The sequence below is a fragment of the Caretta caretta genome, chromosome 1 (assembly GCF_965140235.1).
Source record: "Caretta caretta isolate rCarCar2 chromosome 1, rCarCar1.hap1, whole genome shotgun sequence".
NCBI classification, from domain to species: domain Eukaryota; kingdom Metazoa; phylum Chordata; order Testudines; family Cheloniidae; genus Caretta; species Caretta caretta.
Genome location: NC_134206.1, coordinates 167,248,298 through 167,263,849, shown reverse-complemented (window position 1 = coordinate 167,263,849; position 15,552 = coordinate 167,248,298). Strand labels below are relative to the sequence as shown.

Here is a 15,552-nt window from a genome sequence, read left to right as displayed (position 1 = left end):
AGTGAAGGAGAACAATTTCTGCCTCCCACCCAGTCTTTTGCTGATCTAGTGAACAAGAGACCAGGTCTGGTTCTCTCACACAGCAGTACTGAACTCAACCCTCTAGGGGTAATGCACTTTGAATATTCCTTTTTTAAGGGTGCGAGAACTTCAGTTGTATTTACTAACTGAAAATCCACAGGGATGTTAATTTTCTGACTTTTCATTTGTAAAACGCATGCATCTCTTGGTATATATTTATTTCTACTGGTCCTGTGATGTTTTTTGTCTCTCATCTGCATGTTCTTGCATAATTCTTTGGTATATATAATCTCCAACGTGAAAGGGACACCTATTAACTTGAAATAGTCATTTTTAATAGTGGCAAAGTAGGGACAGGTATAGCATCTGAAACAAGCCTGCTTGAAAATTTCTGCTTTTACGATCACTTTTCAAAAAATGCTTCTCCCCCTCCGCTCAGTAAATATCCAGAATGTTGGAATAAACTCATCTGACTGTAAGGTCAACATCACAGGCTTTCCTGTATGCAAAGTACTGTCAATGTAGGAGGTTAAACTGATAAAAATGGAGAAAACCATTTTCAGTGTCAATTTCTCTAAGGTTTCAAAGTAGCAGCAGTCTTAGTCTATAGTCGCAAAAAGAAAAGGAGTACTTGGGGCACCTTAGAGGCTAACAAATTTATTTGAGCATAAGCTTTTGTGAGCTATTGCTCACTTCACTGGATGCAATTTCTCTAAGCTCTTTCACATGTAAACACAGCAATTAAAAAGATTCAGGAATGTTTTGATTTTTTTTAAAAGCTGACAATGTCACTTGAATTTATTTTCCTTCATGAAGTTGGTTTTCACTTCACTAAATGAAGTCCCTTATGTACAAAGTCAAACAGCAAACTATACAACACTCTAATAAATTTAATAGTTTTGAGTAAGATCTAGGTTATAAGTTATGGTACCATTACCAAACAGATTAAAAAAAAAAACAAAAAAAACCCACACACATTTTTATATTAAGTCAGTTATTTAAAAAAAGCACAAAAAAATTTTTTTTTTTTTGAGACCGCAACATGTCCACGTGCCTTGACTGAATAACCAAGTTATCACTATAGCCACCATCCTTTCTCAAGCCACACCTTCCCTACAGTTGGTTATCCCCCACTTGTCACACTGGACAAGATTTTCACAATTGAACACTGATTTTGAATGTCCACTTTGAGGCACCTTAAAGCAGCCTGATTTTCAGAGGGTGTATGCTCAGCACTTTCTGAAAATCAAGTCTCTTCAAGTTATCTCAATTTTTGAGCTTCCAAGAGGGGGCATCCAAAAAATCACAAATCGCTTTTAAATATCTTGGCCATCATGTCCACTATGAGATATTTTCAGAGTAAGGTCCATGTCCCTTCTACTTCTGTAACGTACTCAGCAAATTTCTGGAAACTATATTAAATAATGTTATCCTTTTATATCATTCATGTCAAGCTCTTCTTTGTAAACTCCCACAACCAAATTTAAAAGATGGTTTGCTGCAATATAAGTATTTTATTTTATTTTAATCAACCTGAAAATTAGAGCAGACTTTTGAGTGTTTACGTGGTAAAATGACCCATACTGGTAGAAACAAGTAAGGGGTACATGAAAGACAGTCTTAACATACCTGTAGAAAACTAAATTCCCTTTAAAATCTGCAGGTATTCACATGTAATTTAAAAAAAAAAATCAAGTAAACCAACTTTGGTATATACAAATCTGATGTGTTTTCAAATCTCTTCTCCTACAATGTAAATATTTAATAAGATTTAACACTTAAGAGATCATGTACCACAGGCAGTTACTAAAGCTTTGCATACAGCAGACCTGGATCAAGACAATATATATAAAATTAGCATTTCTGTAGACAAAAATAATATACCAAGTGTTCAGATTTTTTAAAATTTATTTTCAGGAAAACAGCATTCTTTCAATGAATGTGTACAATTTCCTCCGTGCACACAAAATTCAAGCTTAGAGCACAGATGTCATATGACCAAACACTAGGATGTCATAAAGGTAACTGCTAAATTAAGTCTTATTTGAATGATTGCTGGAACAGTCTAAACATTAGACTGAGTCAGTCAGTCCCAAACTTTATCCTAGATTTAGAAGTAGGTTAACAATATATGGTCTCCATTTATCAGGAAACAGAAGACAAAAATTGAAGTTTAAATGCTTGTTCTAGACCAAGCCAAATGTATAAAAAGGCCAGTGTTAGCCATACATAAACAAGACAGAATTTTCAGTATACAGTTTGCTCTGAACCGTGTTAGTTTCCCGTAAATTTTAAATAGACGGCAAGGAAAGCAGCATAAACATCCTAGTTTAAGAAACAGGGTTTTTTTTAAAAGTACACAAACTGAGCATAAATTGAAAAATATGCAAACAATATAAAATGAACTTACCAAGAAGTGGAATAGGTTGGGTGACAGGTGGAGGTATGTTAGTAGGTGCTACAGGTGGTGGAACAGTCCCAAATATTTTGGAACCATCACTACTTTCAGCATTCCCTCTTGATCCAGAAACCACAGTTGGAATGGGATTTCCAATAGATAAGTCTTTTGTAGTGTCTTCATTTATGCCAGCCACAGTAGCTGAGGAACAATTACATTAATATATGAAAAGCTAGATGTACTTTTTCCTGCATACACCTAATTCCTTCTCTCTATAGTCCAGGGGTGGGCAAACTTTTTGGCCTGAGGGCCACATCGGGGTTCCAAAACTGTATGGAGGGCCGGGTAGGAAAGGCTGTGCTGCCCCAACAGCCTGGCCCCCGTCCTCTATCCGCCCCCCTCAGAACCCCAACCCATCCAACCCCCTGCTCCTTGTCCCCTGACCACTCCCTCCCGGGATCCCCTGCCACTAACCCCCCAGGACCTCACCCCCTATCCAACGCCCCCTCTAAAGCCCCTTTTGGAATGTGGCCCTGCAAACATAGGCGGAGGACTCAGGAGGAGCACGGACAGCTGCAGAGAAGCACGCTTTCCCCTTCAAAACGCCTCTTCTCTCCAACCGGCTGCGCAGCCACCCCGTGCTCCTCCCGAGTCCTCCACCCGCATTCGCTGTGCTCCCGCCACCCGCACCTCCTGCCTGCTCCCCTGAGGCTGCAGGTGAGCCTCCCTCCTTGCTCTCCCCTGCCCCCGCAGTGCAGGTCCCCCGCACCTGCACCCCATGGGGGGTGCACCAGTGCTGAGTTGCCTGGGTGCCTGGCCCTGGGGCCCCCTGTTGTTGGGGGGCCCCGTGCCAGGGAACCCTGTGGTTACTGGTAAATCTGTCCCTGAGTTGCGCCGCCCAGCCAGAGCCAGCCATGCTACTGCGCTGTCTGGCAGGAGCTCGCACCCCTGCCACCCAGAGCGCCAGCAGCATGGGGAGCTGAGGCTGCAGGGGAGAGAGGAAAATGGGGGAGAGGCCGGGGGCTAGCCTCTCTGGCCGGGAGCTCAAGGGCCATAGTTTGCCCACCTCTGCTATAGTCCCCTTAATCAATGTATACACACATACTTACAATTTGGGATGCTTATTCCTGGAGTGTGAGGAACAGATACTGGAGGGGTTATAGGAGGGGGCGGTCCAGGAGGAAGAAAACCTATATGAACACACACAAAAATTGACAAATTTTAACACTATGTACTCTTAGATCATATTTTATTTTTGCAGTTTTATTGCAGACACTTTTAAATGGTTATATGTTTAAATCAAAGTATATTCTCTGGAAGTACTTAATATACCTGGGGGCAAATGCATTGGATTGAATCCAGGTCGCAAAAATGGAGGTGGTGGTACACCAGGGCCAAACCCAGGAGGAGGGATCCCTAAAGGAGCCGTGAAAGTAGGTGGCTGAAGTGCACCAACTACAGGAGGACCTGATGGATGTGGTGGAACCGATGGATGTGGTGGAACCTACAGAGGAAGGAGGGAAGAGTTAGCCTCAAAACCACATGCATTTGGTGAGAAATAGTCTGCTGTGCTTACTTTGTTAGACAAGACAAAGTAACAAAATTTACTTTCAAAACAAAGTGATCACAGACGGCTGTGATTTTACTCAAAACACTGGAGAACACACAAAGCACCACTACATTAAATAGCAGTTCTGCTCTGAAAAGTGACTAGATAAAAATGTCACCTTATGAATAAGGATACGATTTGGTCATGTATTCTGTCGTATCTGAGCAGCCAAAAAAGGGTACTTTTTACTCCTAATAGCACTGGAGGCCCATGATAGCTCTTGATTTAACTGAATGGTATTCCTTAGAACCTAAGAACAACCATACTGGGTCAAACCAATGGTCCATCTAAGACAGTATCCTGTCTTCCAACAGTGGCCAATGCCAGGTGCTTCAGAGAGAATGAACAAAACAGGGCAATTGCACAAGAAGGGAAGACCCAGCTCAACTCTCAGATCCTAGGCTGAGTTTGCTGAGGCAGCTGAGAAGGAAGTGAGGTTGGTTCACCCAGGCAGCCCCCTATAGCCTTGGGGTGGGGTATGAGGTTGTGCAGGGTGGATGCACGGGCTGAACTGACACAGCTAATGGAAATCTCGGATTGAAGGTGTTTGCAGTGCATGCACACCTGAAGCAGAGCACCCATAGGGACAAACTACTCAAAGAAGCAGCATTACTGCACCGTAACAATGGATATTTCTAATCTTTTAGTGAAGTACTCAAAGACTAACTCAGTGAAGTACAGAAAACTTTTCTTTTTTCAAATTCTACAAGGGCTGTATTCGTTATTTTTAAGTAAATAGCAAGGAAAGTTATAAACTAACAGCATATGGAACTAGCTAATGCAGCCTGTGATAAACTAACAGATTGAAAAGTTACAACCCATCTGGTTAAGAAAACTCATGCAGTAACTTTTATTGGACCAAAGCTTAAGGGGATAAAAACAAGGTAGTGGAAAGAATCAAGTAAAGATTTGCCAGATATACTCAAGCACATTATCCACTAAAATATTCAGGAAGTCTGCCACTGCTGGTCATTGCCCAATACTGCATTTTGAATTAAGATTTTTCCAATTTTGTTTCCTCATCTTAGCTAAGCCAATGTCACAGGACCTATGGATTTGCACCTCATATTCATCTTCTGTGGTTTTTAAAGTTCTTTTGTTACGATCATTGAGACTTAGTTCAGCAGCTAGGCTCAGACCAGCTGCTTTTTGCTAAAGTGTACTCAGCTGGGAGGTGAGACAAGGCTGAAGCTGCACTGCCTTTTTTTGGTAAAAAAGATTCAAGCAGTTGGTACCAGGTAGAAGCTGGACGTGGAAAAATAAGATTATTTGGTGCCACACATTGCCAGGGTTACCAGTTAGCAGACAGGCATACCAGAATAAAAAAGGCTAAACACTACCTGAGATACTCTGACTTCTGTTTCCCTCACCCTCCCATCTCTATGATTAATTCATGAACTGACGTGTTGAACTGTGATTTAAATATGTTTCTAGTTGCAGCTATCCAGCAGCAAATGGAAAGAAAAGAGTAACCAATCTTACCTGTGGAGGAGGTACTGTTATAGGTGCCGGTATGGGAACAGGAATTGGAACAGGCAATGCTTTAGGGATAGGTGACACTGGTTCATTATGTGTAGTTTCTGCACCTCCATTTTGAGCTACTTCATTTTCGGATTTCTTAGAAATTCCTTTCCACTCTACAGGAAATAAATGGAAGCAGTTCAGTTGAAAGAGTATGAATATTTAGTCACTATCAATTGCTAAGTAAAGCCAATGTGAAGATTATGTTGCAAAGAATCAGCCAGCTATCTCTATAAACAAATTCTATGTAAAGGTGTTTCTGAAAATACAAACTGAAAATCGCTGTAAATACAGACTGTACAACAAGCAGCCACTAAAGTGTGGCAAGTAAAATAAAAAAAATTTCTTCTAATAGACATTTAACAGCTGATGTGACTCAGACCTTTGCATTCAGAACTGCTGTTGCATTTCTGCAAAGGGTTCTGAAGCACATTGGCAACAATAATAAAAACAATAGGATTGTGCTTGGAACAAGCTCTGTAGTCAGTAGGCGTAATTAGTTTTTCCAGGGCAAGGCGAAGGCAGCTTTTCCCTCTGATAATCACTACGTTTGGAGTGCTAATATTGTATTACTACCTTGTGGTACAACACACTCCTGAGCAAAACAAAAAGAGAAAACACTAGTCAAGCACCACTAGAGGAGCATTAGCTATAGCTCCAAACTCATTTTATAATGGAAAGAGGACATATGGGGGAGGGTGGTGGGTGTGTTCCCTATTGCCAATCAATGCTTTCTTAGAAACAAGCAGAGGAAAAAGCAAATGGAAGGAGGCAAAAAACTACATGCAGAAACAGTCCAGATATTAAATACAAAAAAGAATAAAACAGCAAGAGAAAAGACAAGAGATTTAGAATGCCATTCTTGATGATGGAACACAAGTGTTGATTTACTATTAACAGAAATGCTGCACTGAGATGAGACTGAAATAGTGGCTGAGATGATACAAAATGCCTGAAATCACTTAGGTTACTGGAAATAAAAAAATTTGAGTAAAGCTGATGTGAAGTTTATCCCAGATTATCTCTGAATAAGCTTTCATATATTATCGCTCATTTTAATGTATTCTTGGCTTTTTTGCTTATTAAAGCATTTATTTGGGAGAAAAACGACCCAGAGCTAGCTAAAAATTGAATAGAACAATGAAGAATGTTGAAACAACACTGATTGGCCCCTGAAGTTTCTCTCGCACATCAAGGCTAAACTGTCAGAATCATCAAAAGTCTAGTGTTCCTATCACCAGTTCACAAAAACAGAGACAATAACGTCCAACTTTGAAGTAAGTTTTGGTCACATGGCACTTCTTAAACCACAAGTTAGTAATAAAAGCTATCACAGCACTTGTGTTGAACCTTGACTTGGTAATTCCTATTAAGTGGTTTACCACAATATCTATCACTATTTTCCTATTATAAACTTAACAAAACTTGCATTTTCAGTACACGTGCACATATACAAAAGTCTATGGGTATAGTTCAGGTCAAGACAAATAAAATACTTCTATACAATCAATATTAACATGTTCGTAAGTAACAAAAGTGATTTCTATTGAAACAAACCATTCACAGCTCTACTTAAATCAACCCAAAATAATTCATTTGAAGATGATTTAAAAAAATCTGTGTATTTTACCTGGGCTAAGAGTTTCATTGTCCAGCATTCCTCCTTCACAAAAACTTTCAAGGTCTTCAGGCTTCACTTTGTCCCATGGTACGTAGGTAACACCTAATTCTACATCCCAATACTGCTTATAGTCTGGTTTAATTCCTTTATTTAAAGCCCACGCAATCTTAAGAAGAAGGGGGGAAAAAAATAAAACACAACAGTCAGAGCCCAGCTGCATTTTAACTTTTTTGTTCAGTACTCAGAAAATATGCACTTAACATTAAACAGCATTCAGCATCACAACGTAGGTCAAGAGGCAACAGAAGGATTCTGTGTCCAACTGGAGTTGCAGGAGAAATTTAGGCCATTATAAATACTGGAATTTAACCAAATTGTCTGGGCTAATTCTCCTATATATTTTGTAAAAGATGCTAAAAGATTTTGATATATTCTAAATGATCCCAAATGGCCAGCACTTCAATTCGGTTTCATTCAAGAAGACAGCACCTAACGCTCTAAAATGATATTGGGTCACTGATTTAATACTGATTCAGAAGAAAGAATGCCACTACTGAATCAGCTTCACTTTATTTAGTACTCTATTTTCTCTGAGGATTTCCCCACAAAGATTACAAGACAAAGGGAATTTAAGACAGGCACCCCTTTGTCAGCTTAAGAGAAACCCTTGTTAGTGACCTGGAAGAGGAGAAAGGATCCAAATTCCATCAACTTCCATGTACCAAATGCTCACCAATAACCAAACTAAGTAGGGCGTTCACGTAGGTTACTGAACACCGTGCTATATATAAAATATTAAATTTAAAGATTACTGTAAGCTTTAAAACTGAATCTATTATGAAATTTTTCCAAGTAGTACCTTTATAGATTTCTGATTGACTTTGAAGTTGCCTCGGCTCAGTTTTTGTAGGGCGCGGTAAGCATCCTGTCTGTGAACCATTACAATATAGGCACATCCTCTAGGCGGTATCATCTGTTACAACATGTATAAGAACAACATTATTTAAGCTGCTACACTTGGTAAAACAAAAGGTAACCTATGTATAATTAAACAGAAGTAGGCTGGAACAACAGTCTTGCATGTCAGGGAGTACTTTGGATGATTTAGAGGGCATAAACAGATCTAATACTTATTAATAGATATCCTTTTAAACTAATATCAAGACAGACATTAATATTTATCCATCTAAAATTCCTGTTTAAAGAGAGTGTAGCCTGGTAAGCAAGGGGACAAGTGCTTATGCCACAATGTAGATATTTCACGTGAGGGAACATGCTGATGAAAAGTACTCCATCCTGAATATGGCTGAGAATGGCATATACATAAGTTAGCTCCAAGATCATGGCATTTTTAATGGTTGCAGGAGACGAGTTCCTCTAATACATTAGCACTTTGTTTTTGTTTTTCTAAAAACTACAAATTGCCACCAACACCTCTGCTTTCAGTTTTCTCTTCAAATGGTTGTAATCATTTTAAAAATAGTCATTTTTTAAAAGCTATTTTTGCAAAGCTTCCTCTAATTTGTTTTGAGAAGTGAGAGGTAGCAGAGAGAAACTAAGGCCAAATTATGGATTTTTTGTTTTTTATTTTTTAAGTTTCACTGCTAGTAGGACCATAAACTAAATCAAAATAATAAAAAATTAAGAGATACTGCTGTAAGATTAAACAAAGTGGGAAGAAAAGTGTACTAGCAGAATATTACATAAACAAAGTTTCTGCAATCAAGGGGTCTCCACACAATCAAACTTAGGGCAGGAGAATGGAGGACAACAGCTGTGCAGCAAGCATCCCGCAGCTAAGCTCCTCATCCACCATCTTTTGCTTGGGTCTCCTTAGACAAAGCATGGTGCTCATGAAATTGGAGTACTCTTCCGGGTTAACCCCAAGAACAACGATGCTTTTAAAAGCAAGTCTCTTGTAGCAACCACTTCATATTTTCCACAAATTAACAGTGGCAACAGTTCAAAAAAGATGATGATATAGAGAAAAAGGTAAGTGTTGATCTTGAGAATGAACACTGAAACAAAAAGTTTTAAATGAATGAGTTGTTTATATAATAAAAGGCCTCTTTATAGCAAAGGCATATCATGACCTTTGCTTGTATGTCTCTATTTATACTCACATTTATAGATTCAATCGGGCCAAACTCCTCTAAAAGACTTCCAACATCCTGCTGAGTTGTTCTTTTGTCTAGTTGTCCTACCCAGAGTGTAGTACTACATACTAGAAGAAAAATAAAGTCTGACACTTAGGACTTGACTATTAGCACTTTTAAATTGTACTTTTGCAATATAAAGGCTGTGTTAAAATGGCCATTAAAGATAAATTGAAGCTTTTTTGTTGGGTTTTTTTGTTTGTTATAATTCAAATGTTTATAATATTACAAAGTAAATATCTTTTAAAACAAAAACATCTGAAAGTTATTTCCTTTTTTCTTACCTGCCTGGAGCTGAATTCAGGGTTCTGTTTAGCCATGACTACAGCACAACCATTGTTAGAATGCATGCACAGATTTCCAAATTATAAATAAATACTTAGTTGATTTGGAATTTTAAAGAGTCATGAATTTTAAAATTCGTGATAGAAAGGGGGGAAAAATTGTTTTTACTGCTGTGTCAGTGCAGACCTGTGGATATCCCAACAAATCATGGTGAATAAACCCCAACAAGGCAAATACTGACTCCCAATGCTTCAGACTTCAATTGCAGGCCAGGGTGACAGATTCTAGATAGGTGACAATACATATATGAAAGATCTTGCTAGCAAGGTGATACCTGGCAGGCACGAGATAAGAGGCCTCCCTTCCAGCAGAAAGGACAAATCAATTAGAATGGATGACAGATCCCTCCTCTTAAGTGGTTCCCTTCTCTGGTTAGTAGATGGAAACACTTATTGATTAGAGGGTTTTGCTTTTTTTTTTTTTTTAAAGTCAGGAAGGAATAGTGTCAGGGGATGTGTAGACAAGAAGTGTGTTTAAATTTATTACAATTAACTTTGTTCTTTAGGCCAAAAATGGAACAGAGGTAGTGCAAAATACAGGCTTCCATAACCACCACTCCAAAAGTAAGTATGGCAGAATTTGACTCATGGCATCTATCTTTTTCCACTCCCCTGCAAGCTGGTGTAGAATGGCTAACCCTAGACACCTTGGCTCTCCCAGCAGCAACAGACACGACAATGAAATCAGGAGAGGGGTTGGAAAAGAAGCACCTGAGGCACTTGGTAGGTCTTTTCACCTCTAATAATAAAAACATGTGAAAGTGCGCTGCCCAGATGTGTCTGGCTAGTCAAGAAGTCCCTCATTAACAGGCAAAGTAACTCTGCTTCAGCCTTTACCCACAGATATCAAAGAGGATAGGTCCTCTCCAGGACTGACACTAAATTCAAGATCTTTTATTTTGTGTACTGACTCCAGGAACTACTTCATATCCCCAGGATAAACGTAGACAAAATCTCCATTTTTTTTTTTAAATCTAGAACTGTAGACAACACAAGGTTCAGTATCAGCTCCCACATCCTCCATGCCAAAGTCCTTCTGATTCAGACAGATCTACAGTGCTGAAGAGTAGAGAAGAGGAACCAGGCTGCTCAACTTGGTGAGGCAGACATATTGTGAGAACTGCAGATTTCTTGGGAGAAGCCAAAGAACAAGAATGGGTGCAGACTTGGCTTTCCTCTTTACACAGCTGGAGAAATCCGAAGGTACAGAGGTATCCCAATAAGCCTGCACTATCAAAGTATAATAGGACCCACAAAAGGGAGATGGCATGAATTCACTCTAACAGCTTTGGAATAGGAGGAGAGACAAATCCCATTATGGTTTGAGATTATTTCTTCCCAGGGTGCATTCAGGCACACCTCAAAGCCCAACCCAGATGGCACCAAGCTTAACCCAGACAATCCTTAGCACTGAGACTGACATGGAGGAGACTCGTCCCTTTGTCTGGCCTTTTAGATGGCCCTTGTAGGGGAAGAGGCAACAATCCTGGCACAAGAGAGTTCCCTTGATCTTTAGGAGATCCAGTGTTCATTTGACAAATTGCCATCAGGAGATGCAACTGCAGTTTGAGGACATTCCCCTTTCCCCCCGCCCTCCCTCAGATCCAGGTCTTTGTTTTTTCCCCTCACCTCCAAGTTCCTCCTATATTCGATGGTAGAGATCAGAGGGAACTCAAGGTCATCTGACAGCCCAGGCCTAACTGCACCGACACATGACACAGTGACACATCTCCACAGTCAAAAGGGAATAGCAACCAAGTCAAATCTAGGACCACCATCAGCACTAAGAAGTCAGCCCTGGTGGTGCTGACAACATTAGAATCTCAAGCAGCATGGGATGACTTTCAAGCACTGAGAGCTCTCTGGCACCAGCACTTACTGAAAGTGCATTGTCTGAGGCTTTACATCAGTCAAAGATTTCAAGGCCAGACGAGAACCATCATGATCATCTAGTCTGACCTCCTGTATAACACAGGCCATAGAACTTCCCTAAAATAATTCCTAGAGCATCTCTTAGAAAAACATCCGATCTTGATTTTGGCATGTTTCTGTAAGAGTTATTTCATTCAAACTAAGGCAGCAACAGTTAAAGCAGCAGTCCCTCATCCCCTCTCTCCCCCTCCCACCAGTCTGTCATATTGACCACACAACATGCAACGAGGCAGGCATCATTAGATTGCAAAATACTTGGGCCCTCTGAAAATGCTCAACAGTGATTTTTCACTCATTTATAATTTGTCCACAAATCTCTCAAACCTATCAAAGGAATTGTGTCTAGTTAAGGGTTTTAGAAGCCAAGTTCCATGCTTGAAATTTCAACTGTTTTAGGTGTAACGTTTATCTGGAATTGTAGCAATTTCTTCAGTCTCACAAAACTCAAACTGTTAAAAGAAATTTCCTCACTTTTTCACAAAATTCACCTGTTTACAGAGAAAATCTTGAGTACCTGAGAAATGATGCTATAATAAGAACAATTTTGCACTAAAGCTTCCTTTCCTTTGAAAGTAAAATGAGCAAAGGCGAGCACTCACCACTAACAGTTTCTGATTTGATTTGAGGAAGGCCTTTTGACCTGCGTTCTCTCTCTTTTTCTCGTTCACGCCTCTCCTGCGACCGAGATCTAGGAGAGTGTCGGCGCCTATCCCGAGATCGGGAACGAGAGCGACGATGACGCGATCTTCGAGATCGAGATCCAGACCTCGATCGTCTCCTTTTTGGAGATCTAGTTTTAAATAAAAATATTAACATACAATGCTTTGCCTAAAACACACAGTATAAAAATCTGTTTGATTCATCGTGAGTGAAAGTTCAACACTTGCATTTTTTTAAACTTTGAAATCAAGCATTAGTGTGCGTACACACTAGACATTTATACATAACAATACATAGTGTATCCCAAATAAGTATTTGTACCAACAGTAAACTTAAGTGATTAAACATACTTTATCTATGCTACAAATTTATTGTAATTTATTATTCTTTCAACTTCTGATATCCTCTATCACTTTTATTTTTCTCTTGTATTATGGCACTAAATCCAGTATCTATTATATCACAGAACGTACTTACAGCTATTAGTGAGGAAAACTTTTCTTACAAGTTAATGACTAAAAAATTAATAGAAATGTCAGTGAAAAAGACGGTTACCTACCTTTCATAACCTGTTGTTCTTTGAGATGTGTTGCTCAGGTCCATTCCAAGTAGGTGCATGGGCGCCACGTGCACAGTCGTCGGAAGGTTCTTCCCCTAGTGGTATCTATCAGGTCAGTCCAGGAGACCCCTGGAGTTGCACTATATGGTGCCGAATATAGCGCCCTGCCAACCCGCTGCTACTTCAGTTCCTTCTTGCCAGTTGGCTCTGACATAGAGGTAGGCAGGTGGGTCTTGGAATGGACATGAGCAACACATCTCGAAGAACAACAGTTAAGAAAGGTAGGTAACTGTCTTTTCTTCTTTGAGCGCTTGCTCATGTTGATTCCAAGTAGGTGACTCCCAAGCAGATGGTAGGAGGAGGGGTCGGGGCTCACGGAATCGGTGACTGAAGCACTGCTCTGCCGAACGCTGCATTGTCCCTGGCCTGCTGAGTGATGGCATAATGCGAGGTGAATGTGTGGATCGATGACCATGTTGCGGCCCTGCACATCTCCTATACGGAAAGCAGCTGAGGATGCTTGAGCCCCTGTGGAATGCGCTGTCACTGCCAGGGCTGGCACCTTAGTGAAGTCATGGCATGCCCAAATGCAGGACGTGATCCATGACGAAATTCTCTGGGACGACACCGGGAGGCCTTTCATTCTGTCCCCTACTGCGATAAAGAGTTGGTTTGATTTACTAAATGGTTTAGTCCTTTCGATGTACAAAGCCAAAGCCCACCTGACGTCTAGGCTGTTGGCATGTGGCTTAGGGTAAAACGTCCTGGCTTGTATGAAACTGATACCACCTTGTGAAGAAAGGCCGGATAAAGCTGCAACTGGAGCTCGAGGGCCGGATTAAAATGTCTGAAAGGCCGGATGTGGCCCCCAGGCCGTAGGTTGCCCACGCCTGCTCTAGTGGATGGTTTCCTGCTGCCAAGGAGGACCTCTTTAACAGGCTCTGAGCATACCAGCTCCATGGGGTTTAGCCATGAAGCTTCCATGCCGTGAGGTGGAGACACACGAGGTTGGGATGCTGGAGGTATCCGTGGACCTGGGTGATTAGGTTCAGCACGAAAGGCAAGGCGATTGGCGTGTCTACCGACAGTTTCAGGAGCGTGATATAACAGTGTTGACAGGCCTAAGCTGGACCTATCAGTATGACAGACACACTTTCCCTTCTGACCTTAAGCAGGACCTTGTGAATGAGCAGGAAGGGTGGGAACGAATAGAACAGGTGGTCCTTCCAGGGAAGGAGAAATGTGTCCATGATCCAGTCACGGCTGTGGTTTAGGAAGGAGCAAAACTGCTGACACTTTCTGCTGAGTCTTGTCGTGAACAGATCTATCTGGGGAACCCCCCACCATTGGAAGATGCTGTTCGCAACGTCCAAGCGAATGGACCACTTGTGGTTGTGGAAGGACCTGCTGAGATGGTCCGACAGCTTGTTCTGGGATCCTGGAAGGTAAGATGCCTCTAGGTTTATTGAGTGGGCTATGCAGAAGTCCCACAGCTTGAGGGCTTTCAGGTATAAGGGAAAGGAGCATGCTCCACAATGTCTGCTTATATAAAATATTGCTGTTGTATTGTCCATCATGACTGATAGGCATCTGCCTTCCAGATGGCATTGGAAGGTTTGGCAGGCTAGGCGAACCATTCTCTGCTCCCTGACATTGATGTGAAGTGAGAGCTCTGCTTGAGTCCTGAGGGCCCCTAGATGTGCTCCCCACCCCAACGCTGATGTGTCCGTGACTAGGGACATTGAGGGCTGGGGCCTGGAGAAGGGCACCCCTGTGCATACCGCTTGAGGATTGAGCCAGCATAGGAGGAACTCTATAACAGAAGAGGGAGTGAAACCAGCTTATCCAGATTGTCTCTCTTTGGTTGGTACATTAATGCCAGCCAAGCCTAGAGAGGCCTGAGCCACAATCTTGCATGCGGCCATGTGACCTAGCAGCTTCAAGTAGCTCTGTGCCATCACGGTGGGAAAACGCCTTAAGTCCTCTATGATAGAGCAAATGGCTTGGAAGCGAGGCTCTGGTAGGAATACCTGTGCGTGAGTGGAGTCCAGGATTGCTCCTATAAATTCTCTCCTCTGAGTAGGGAATAGGGTTGACTTTGGCACGTTCAGCAATAGACCCAGTCTGTCAAAGGTTGACCGTATTAGGTTTACATGCGCCTCTACCTGCACGTTGGAGTGGCCCCTGATAAGCCAGTTGTCGAGATATGGGAACACCTGCACCTGCCGTCTCCTCAGGAAAGCAGCGACAACTGCCATGCACTTGGTAAACACGTGAGGGACCGCTGACAGGCCGAAGGGGAGGAGTGTAAACTGATGAGTGCGGTTCACTACGAACCTGAGGAACCTCCCGTGGGACAGGACTATCGATATATGAAAGTATGTGTCCTTCAAGTCGAGGGAAGCATACAAGTCCCCTGGGATCCAGGGAGGGAATGATGATGGCAAAGATACCATGTGAAACTTCAGTTTCATGAATCTGTGAGGTTTTGCAGCTCGAGAATGGGTCTGAGACCCCCCTTTGGCTTTCGGGATTAGGAAATATTGGGAGTAGAATCCCTTTCCCCTTAGCTCCTGAGGAACCTCCTCTACTGCTCCTGCACTTAGGAGCATTTGCACCTCCTGTATAAGAAGTTACTCATGAGCGGGGTCCTTGGACAGGGATTGGGAAGGGGGATGAAGGGAGCGGAGGAACAGAATTGGAGAAAATATCCCAATTCTACTGTGCACTC

At 41.6% G+C, this 15,552-nt stretch overlaps 1 protein-coding gene across 2 annotated transcripts in view; it reads right to left on the bottom strand.

Moving 5' to 3' along the window:
- The window catches only part of SCAF4 (SR-related CTD associated factor 4), a 70,572-nt gene that overhangs the window by 9,491 nt on the left and 45,529 nt on the right, over positions 1-15,552 (bottom strand). For both annotated transcript variants that reach the window (XM_075133163.1, XM_075133166.1), the window contains exons 12-19: positions 12,202-12,392; positions 9,294-9,394; positions 8,030-8,143; positions 7,180-7,336; positions 5,511-5,665; positions 3,752-3,923; positions 3,529-3,609; positions 2,432-2,620 (exon numbers count right to left, since the gene is read on the bottom strand). In XM_075133163.1, coding sequence (XP_074989264.1) covers positions 2,432-2,620; positions 3,529-3,609; positions 3,752-3,923; positions 5,511-5,665; positions 7,180-7,336; positions 8,030-8,143; positions 9,294-9,394; positions 12,202-12,392 — 1,160 coding nt within the window. The remainder of the gene's footprint in view (positions 1-2,431; positions 2,621-3,528; positions 3,610-3,751; positions 3,924-5,510; positions 5,666-7,179; positions 7,337-8,029; positions 8,144-9,293; positions 9,395-12,201; positions 12,393-15,552) is intronic.